Source organism: Zea mays, chromosome 6 (assembly GCF_902167145.1).
Source record: "Zea mays cultivar B73 chromosome 6, Zm-B73-REFERENCE-NAM-5.0, whole genome shotgun sequence".
In the NCBI taxonomy this organism is placed as follows: Eukaryota; Viridiplantae; Streptophyta; class Magnoliopsida; order Poales; family Poaceae; genus Zea; species Zea mays.
In genome coordinates, this window is record NC_050101.1 from 175,672,839 (window position 1) to 175,681,430 (window position 8,592).

The window sequence follows — 8,592 nt, forward strand, 5'->3', positions numbered from 1 at the left end:
CGCGTTCGCCCACCATGCGCTGAGCCCTAGGCGTCTGCCCTGCTCTGAGCCGCGAGAGCATAGATCAGGTGTAACACTTATCTCTCCTCTGCTCTAATATTAGTTTAATTTATTAGTTATCATTTATTTTTATAAGACACTTTCACTATGTAATAAAATTTGTGATATTTATTTTTATATAATTGGTTATTATATGTGTTCTTCCTCTTTGAGACCCAACCGGATTTGCAGGTGTAACACTTATCTCTCCCCTCTATCTCCTCTTTCGGCGCCTAAACTCAAGCCGACCGACGGCGACCACCTCAGCAGTCACCCGCGATCCCACGCTCTGCCCCCACCTGACACACCCTCGCCCGCGCGCCTCCCGTGCCCCGAGGCCACGTGAATTCCCCGCCCTGCCCCTACCGCCCAGCATCCCCAGGGGGCATGCCAGTAATTTCCTTCCGCCACCGTGTGCCGTCCGGTCTCCGGACCCCGGTGGGCTGTATCCTCGCCTGACCTGCCCGCCTGCGCTACGACGCTGCAGGCCGGGCTCTCGCTCGTCGCGTTTTTATCTCCACCCACCTCTCTCTCTCCGAAACCAAAACCGACCGGCCTCGCTTTCGCCGGTTACCCGGTCAAACGCATCAACCGCCGGCACGTCTCCGATCGGATCACGATGGCTGCCCCGTGCCCCCGCCGGTCAGGCCAGGTCGCGTGGTCACGTGCGACGCGCATGCCGTCCTCGGCCGGCGCCCCAGCCCCCTCGCCGTGTCCTTTTATTCTCCCCCGCCTCACCGCCCGCATCCCCAATTCACGCCCCCACCACGACTTCCGTGCTCGCCGCCTTCTCGGACTAGGGGGGTTCGGCTCGAGATCTGATTTCGGGCGCCGGAGGACTACATGGAGGTTAGGGAGATGGCGATGGCCGCGGCGGCTGCGGCTGCGGCGTCCGGCGGGGGAGGCGTCAAGCTGCCGCCGCCCAATCCCAACCTGCCCTACAGGGAGGACTGCTGGAGCGACGGCGAGACGGCAGCTCTCGTCTCCGCCTGGGGCAGCCGCTACGTCGAGCTCAACCGCGGTAACCTGCGCCAGAAGCAGTGGCAGGAGGTGGCGGACGCCGTCAACTCGCGCCGGGGAGCCTCCGCGCGGCGCCGCCCGCCGCGCACCGACATCCAGTGCAAGAACCGCGTCGATACCCTCAAGAAGAAGTACAAGGCCGAGCTCGCCCGCAACGCGCCGTCCGCCTGGTCCTACTTCCCCGAGCTCGACCGCCTCGTCGGCCCAACCCTCAGCGCCTCCGCCTCCAAGAGACCCTTGGCGTCTCTGCCTCCTCAATTCGCTTTGCCCATGCATCCACCAGCCGTGCGGAGGCCCCCGTCGCCTTCGCCGTCATCGTCCTCCCCGCCGCAGCCGCCTATGGCTTTGCCTCTACCCAATTACCGCCGTGGGTCCCCGCTCCCTGCTGCTGCCCTCATCCAGAAGGAAGCCGCGGCTGCTGCGGCTGCTGCGTCTGATTCAGAGGACTCCGATGATGCGGCTGGCGGCAATAATCACAAATTGCCCCGGTCGCCTTCGCGCTCGGTGTCGTCACTCTCTGCCAGTAACAAGAAGCGCTGCAGAGATGAGGCTGGCAGCAGTGCTGACAAAGGTTTCAGAGAGTTAGCAAGGGCGATCGAAGCTTTTGCGGAGATGTATGAGCGTGTGGAGAGTGCTAAGCAAAAGCATGTGGTGGAGATGGAGCGCCAGCGAATTGAATTCCTGAAGCAACTGGAGGTGAAACGCATGGAGAATTTCGTTGATGCCCATGTGAAGCTGGCTAGAGCAAAGCGCACGAAGAAGACTACAGGGGGTGCTGCCGACGGTGCTGGTGGTATGGAGTTGGTTGCCACCGTTGCTGCGCTGCCTTTCGTCTCCACCTCCACCTTCCTCTGATATTGAGGAAGAGTTTAGGTAAAGTCTGTCTTTTATAGTAGCATTGCCCTATGCTACTGTTCCTTTTTTTTTGTTCAATGGCTATGTTAAAACATTGTAATTCCATTGTGGATAATGCTATGTTTCAGATATGGACAATCACAAGATTGTTATGCTTTATCAGAGATGTTTTTAATGCTTTAACTTATGAACTTAAGAATGGGTTAGTCTGTTCCAAGTATAATCTGCTGGAGCATAACAATCCTTTGGCACCTCTAGCTTGTGCTTGAGAATCTTGTATGATTTCATCTCTTGTTACCGTTAGTGCTATAATTGGCGTTTGATATCTATTAAGTATCTGCATGTATGCTGGTTTATCACTTTAGGCAGGGCGTGTGCTATGACCTTATGTTTTCCTATTATGCATGCTGATAACCTTTTCAAACTTGTCCCATGGTATATGTACAATCATTTAGATTTGTTGAGTGGCAATATAGCAATATTTTCAGTGAACAGAAATTATAATTATATTTTCAGCTAAAATGTTCAGTTCCCTGCCTTATTTGACTTGGCTTATGACTTTGTCATTTCTGTTAATACTGTCTTGGTTTCCAATTTTGAGACTCTCTCGTTTAGAAGAAGGATTATTGGTAATCTGAGGGTATTATTGGATGAGTTGATGATTTGCTGTAATCATGTTTCCTTTTCTGATCATGATGACAAAATTGTGTGGGGTTTGGGAAAAAAAGTTTTCTCTGTGAACTCATTATACAAAAAGAAAGTGATGGATCAAGTTTCTATTCCTTACAAGTTTTTGTGGAAATCCAAGTTGCCACAGAAAATCAAGATTTTCATATGGTTGGTGGTGAGAAATAAAATTCTTACTAAAGATAATTTGAAGAAAAGGAACTGTAATGGTTCTCTGGAGTGCTGTTTTTGTGGTGTTGATGAATCCATTGATCATTTATTCTTTCATTGTCTCATTGCGAGATATATGTGGAGAGTAATTCAAGTGGCTTTGAATTTGGTGGAGATTCCGAAAAGTATTAGCAACCTTTGTGATAACTGGTTAAGTAAACCAAAAGACAAGATTGCTAATCTGATTTTGTTTAGCTGTGGAGCTATGTTCTGGGCAATTTGGCGCACTAGAAATGACTGATGCTTTGGTAATAAAACTATACTTGATCCTTCTAACATCATTTTTCTTTGCTGCTTCTGGCTGGATTCCTGGGCTATTCGACAGAGAAAGAGGGAGCAAAAAATGGTGGTCCAAGGAAGCAAGCTAATCCGAAAGATAGCAAGTGAAGCGTTTGGCCGGGCGTTTGGGTGGTGCGAATTTCTGGGTGATCAAAACTGGAATGTGGATTCTGCAGTTGGAGATAGCCTTTCTTTTAGTTGATGACTTGAATCTGTGCCTTTTGTTTTCGCCTGTCTGTCGTGATCTGGTTGTAAATAAGAAAGTCTTATGCCGCTAGTCGCAGGTCGAACTTTATCTTCTATCCTAGGCCCTCTACTTATCTAGGTTGATAGTGTAAGGTGTCTAGATAGAGATCTGACCTAATTGCTATTCTGTCGGATCGTTTGATCGCGATGGATGTCGTTGTTCTGAAACTTTCCTATTTCCTAATGAAATAGGGGGCTTCGCCCCTTCGTCAATTTTTTTTGGGATGGATGGACTAGTTGGTAAAGTACTTGCACATGTGTTCTAAACTGTTGATATAAAAAAGGGCTGTCAAGGGCACGGTGATCCCAAGTAGCTGGCCCTCGACTGCGGAGCTCGTAGTCGGCGGCCGATTCCTCCAAGGCGGAGGTTATGCCCCTCACGTATAGGTGTATATTTGGGCCGGGCCTAATGGGCCGGCTCGAAGCACGGAAAAAAACACGGTCTAGGCACGGCACGACACGAAATATTTTAGTGCCGGGCCGACACGGCCCGATATATCGGCCCGGGTTTGGGCCGAGGTCGCGGCCCATGGGCGGGCACGACCCGTTTAAGGCAGGCACGAAATGGCCCATATAGAGGCACGAAAAGACTCATATATTTATTAAAATCACACTTCATTCCACACTTTCATGTATTTGATAAAGAACACAAAGCTAGAGATAATGTTAGTTAGATGTTTTTTATAGCTTTGAATTAGAGTATGTGATGTAATTTTATTTTTGTTACGAACATTAGATAATGAACTGAACTTACGAACTTTATATAGAGCTGATTATACTCTTTTTCTTTCTAACAAAATGATTTGTAAACGAGATAGTCATTGCATAGCTCTAGTGACTTAATACAAATATTAAGTTTGCTTTTGGTCAAATTTATTTGTCTTATCTTTTATTTGTTTTATTAAATTTGTTTTGAATTTCGGGCTCTGATGTGAATTTCGGGCCCTAATTTGAATTTCAGGCTTTTATAATTTCGGGCCGCCCGAAATGAGTCCGGCACGTTTAAGCAATTACGGGCCGTGGGCCGGCCCGACACGGCTCGAAATTCAAACGGCCCGGCCCGGCCCGAAATTCAAATAATACGGGCCTTTTCGGGCTTGGGCCGGGCCGGGTGGCCCGAATGTACACCTATACCCTCACGGCCGCCTGGGCTTAAACACTAGGGAGAGAGAGAGATTGATAGTTGATCTTGCTTGTCCCTTTCATAATCTGAGTACAAGGTATATATAGGCCAACCGACCAACAACTTATGGAAACAAACTCATATTTTCTGGAAACAAACTCCTATTTTCTGGGAACAAACTCCTAATCTTGGGCCCTAATCTCTCCTAGCCGCTAGGATCAGACCTGCCCTCTTGGGTCGCGGTGATCGCGGCTGCTGCGCGCGCTCCTCGCGCTCTGCGGCCATCACGCGCCCTGCGGCGTCTCGTGTACGTCGTGCCCCACATGACATCTCTCCCCTCCTCGTGAAGCAGCTCGTCCCCGAGCTGGAAGAGTGGAAACTGCTTGCGAAAAGCGTCGAGATCTTCCCAAGTTGCAGACTCGGTGGTTCACCACGCCAATGGACGAGCAGCTGGCGGACTCCGCGCGCCAGGCGGGTCTGCTCCACCCGAACAGGCTCCGGGGTGACCACTCCATGGTGGATGGCCGACAAGGCTGGTGGAGTCGGCGGAGGCGTGCCGACGAACTTCTTCAGGACGTTGACATGAAAAACGTCGTGGATGGGAGTCTGTGGAGAAAGAGCCAGGCGAACCGCGACGTCGTTGATCAACTCCTCAACGCGATACAGCCCGATATAGCGTGGTTTCAACTTGCCCGTGGTAGCTTGCGGTGGGGAAGACATGGTGCGCTGACGGAGGCGAAGCAGCGCCCAATCGCCCACTTGGTAGGACACTTGTCGATGGCGACGGTCGTAGTGGCGCTTATGCACCTGCTGCGCCTGTTCCAGGCGGAAGTGGACGTCAGCGAGGAAGGCAGAACGCTCCTCCATGGTTGGTGCGGCAGAGGTAGGCGATGGTGGCGGTGGGGGTGGTGGTGGGCGGCTGCAAATGTAGAGGACTGCATGGAGCGGGTGGGAGAGGATCGTCGAGACCTCGATACCAGGTTGTCAAGGGCACGGTGATCCCGAGTAGCTGGCCCTCGACTGTGGAGCTCGTAGTCGGTGGCCGATTCCTCCAGGGCGGAGGTTATGCCCCTCACGGCCGCCTGGGCTTTAACACTAGGGAGAGAGAGATTGATAGTTGATCTTGCTTGCCCCTTTCATAATCTGAGTACAATGTATATATAGGCCAACCGGCCAACAACTTATGGAAACAAACTCCTATTTTCTGGGAATAACAAACTCTTATTTTTCTGGGAACAAACTCCTAATTCCTGGGCCCTAATCTCTCCTAGCCGCTAGGATCAGACCTGCCCTCTTGTGTCGCGGTGATCGCGGCTGCTGCTGCTGCTGCGCGCGCTCCTCGCGCTCTGCGGCTCTGCGGCCATCACGCGCCCTGCGCCGTCTCGTGTACGCCGTGCCCCACATGACAAGGGCATGCTCAGAAGAATGGAGATAGTTGTTTACATATATGTAGGTGATCCTAACTAAGGTGAGACTCATAAGAATTCTATGTCAACTTGTTAAGTATAGTCACAAACTACCTTGGTGCTTATTTTCTAAGTCTGTTTAACACCCATTCCTATTTCCTAGTGTGCATTTGACACATTTATTTTTGGGTTATTATATAAAGGTAGATTTTAAGTGGTTTTTGCCCATAATAAACACCTAAATACTTGTGATGGGGCCATGGGGGAAGTTATGCTACTGATCTGTTGAAGTTTTATAAGAGTATTTTGGATCTATATGATTTTGCTGTCATATTTGATATTTATGTGTGACTCTCTGAACTATGTGCTGAGTTAAAATATGGAATCTAGTTTTGTCACTAGTTCAAGTGTAACCCGTCCCACAGGATGAACAAATGTTTTTTATAATATAAGAGGAGCTCTGGATTTGTTAGTTGGTCTTATAACCAACTCCAGACCATAACTCTCCGGGAGAAATTAGACATTGTGTTATTGTTCTTTGAAATTGTTAGAAACTTCAAGGTTCTGACAACATATAACCATAAAGAGTTCAAGCTGGTTAAATCAAAACAGTCTAATGTGTACTGGGAAATATCTGATAACCTCCTACTGAGATTTTGAAGTGCTGAAAGTAGCTTTACATATATTAAGGTATAGTTGAGGAACAACCTGTTTTGTTGGAAGGTGATTGCACAACCACCAAGATATAGCTTGTCTGGTGAAACAACCTTCTGTTTTTATGTCTATATTCTCAACAAGCCACTAGGCCATCTCCAGTAGATATCCTATCCCATCCCATATCTCATCCTCTATTTCAAACTTCACTCTGCAAACAATGTCAACTACAGTTACGTGTCCCTATATTACATATTTACATGATCCCCTGAAGACTTGCATTTTCAGCGCTGATAGTTTCAAAGGTCTTCTCTACTCATGAACTATGGGCAATAATGATCAAAAAATCCTTGTCTGATTTCTCGTGTTTATATGTAAAATAGTCTAAATGCATGTTGATATCACTGTAACTCTGTAAGGGAGCATAACTGTAATGTGCCATCCAGATGGATTAGGTCTCATTTCTTAACATGATTGTTGCGGCAGTTACATTTACATTGTGTCATTCTAAAATGCCATCTATGTAATTTATGACCTAGGTCATTTTTTAACAGAAATATTCATTCTAATATGTAGTGGTGAGTGGGATAGAATCAACCTCTCCGCATCTGCGGGAAAAGGTTTGCCTTGGTTTATCCCTTCCCTGGACTCACTCATGATGAGAGCATCCTGCACTGCGTCTGCCCTTGAGAGCATCCTGGACTCACCACCTGTTAGAAGTCATAAGTGAAGTATTGTGAAATTGGTGGTCTCACATTTGGGTCAAGCCTCTCTAACTGTAGTCATAATTGAGAATAAGAATGATATCCCAAACCAATTAGAGCAGGTAAAGGCAATAAGGCATAGTCTTTCCAAAACTACTAAGGCTCGGAAAAACAATGATTTGTTGTTGGGAAATTTGGATCCATACCATTAAAAGATCACCACTTTGGATCCATACCATTACTATCTCACTTACATGTGGGTCCACATGAGTCAATGACATGTGGGGTCCATGGTATATATCTAAAGTTTGGATCTTTTAATGGTATAGATCCAATTGTTCCTTTGTTGTTTGTTCTTCCAAACTAATGTGAAACTTTCCTGTTGTAGTTATGTTCTCATTTCATATTTTAAAGAAAACAAACCCTGTTGACTTGGTTTTTTTTCGTATTTGCTGAAACAAGGAAGCTTTGATGGTACAATTTGATGGCTACTGCTCTCGTAAAGTCGTAAATGATTTATTGACTGATTGTTTACTGCTCTCTTCTGCAGATCATCAGTGTCGATCTCAGTGTGATGGCATCCTGTCCAGTGAAAGGACTGCTTGGCAGTAAACACTACTGCCCTTGGTTACTCTAAAGACGGACATGTTCTTAGGTTCATCGCAGTTTGTAATCCAGTACATGATTAATTGAAGACTAGAAATTCCTAGCGTAAAGCTCTGCTGAGAGCGTTTGTCCTGGCTGTTCGCCTGATTGTTTTATTGACTGTAGCTCAGAGTGTCTGACCTTATCTGGAAAAATATGGTGACGGAAAATGGTCTTGGAGTCATTTGCTACTAGTCTTGTCTGGAATCATGCAATTCCGAGATCATGTCTTTTTCTCATCCCTCAGTTTTATGATTGGTTTGCGAAATAAAACGAGTTGATCCATCATCATTTAGTTTTTTAGAGTGTGGATTCACTACACTAAATTTGCTTAATGGGTTCAATGGTGTTGCCAACTTCACTGCTTGCATGTAAACTGTTGGATTGCAAGTGTCACGAGACAGAGTGGCTGGAAGTAAATCAATCCGTAGTTCTTTATTGATAGAATGGTTGCTTATACAGAGGTAACAATGGTTGCTTATACAGAGGTAACAAGAGGTGTGACGATACGTCCGTCGCCCAAAGGTTAGATAATGGTTGCTTATATTTAAACAACACAAAGTAATATTATCTTCATAGATAATAGGGTCAGTGATAGTAAAATCATGACCACCACATACCCTCAGCATGTAGTGTAAGTGACCATTAATATTTATCGATAGATATTTATCATACATCAGGTCTAACTTATTTGAAGTATGTCATCGATCTTGCATCAGTATAT

The 8,592-nt window shown here is 46.9% G+C and overlaps 1 protein-coding gene across 2 annotated transcripts; it reads left to right on the forward strand.

The window, feature by feature from the left end:
* Window positions 1-292: 292 nt before the first annotated feature.
* LOC100272931 (Trihelix transcription factor) lies at window positions 293-8,159 on the forward strand. 2 transcript variants are annotated; one of them, XM_008649293.4, is made up of 2 exons: window positions 293-1,932; window positions 7,774-8,159. In XM_008649293.4, exon 1 carries the CDS (start codon window positions 883-885, stop codon window positions 1,912-1,914), a length of 1,032 nt encoding a protein of 343 aa, XP_008647515.1. In that variant the 5' UTR covers window positions 293-882; the 3' UTR covers window positions 1,915-1,932; window positions 7,774-8,159. The 2 variants fall into 2 exon arrangements, with proteins under 2 accessions (XP_008647515.1, NP_001140855.1); NM_001147383.1 differs by lacking the exon at window positions 7,774-8,159 and adding an exon at window positions 3,137-3,547 and having other exon boundaries at window positions 537-1,932.
* Window positions 8,160-8,592: the final 433 nt, after the last annotated feature.

Coding starts and splice junctions, on each gene's coding strand:
- LOC100272931 (XM_008649293.4), top strand. CDS start 883: ATGGAGGTTAGGGAGATGGCGATGGCCGCGGCGGCTGCGGCTGCGGCG.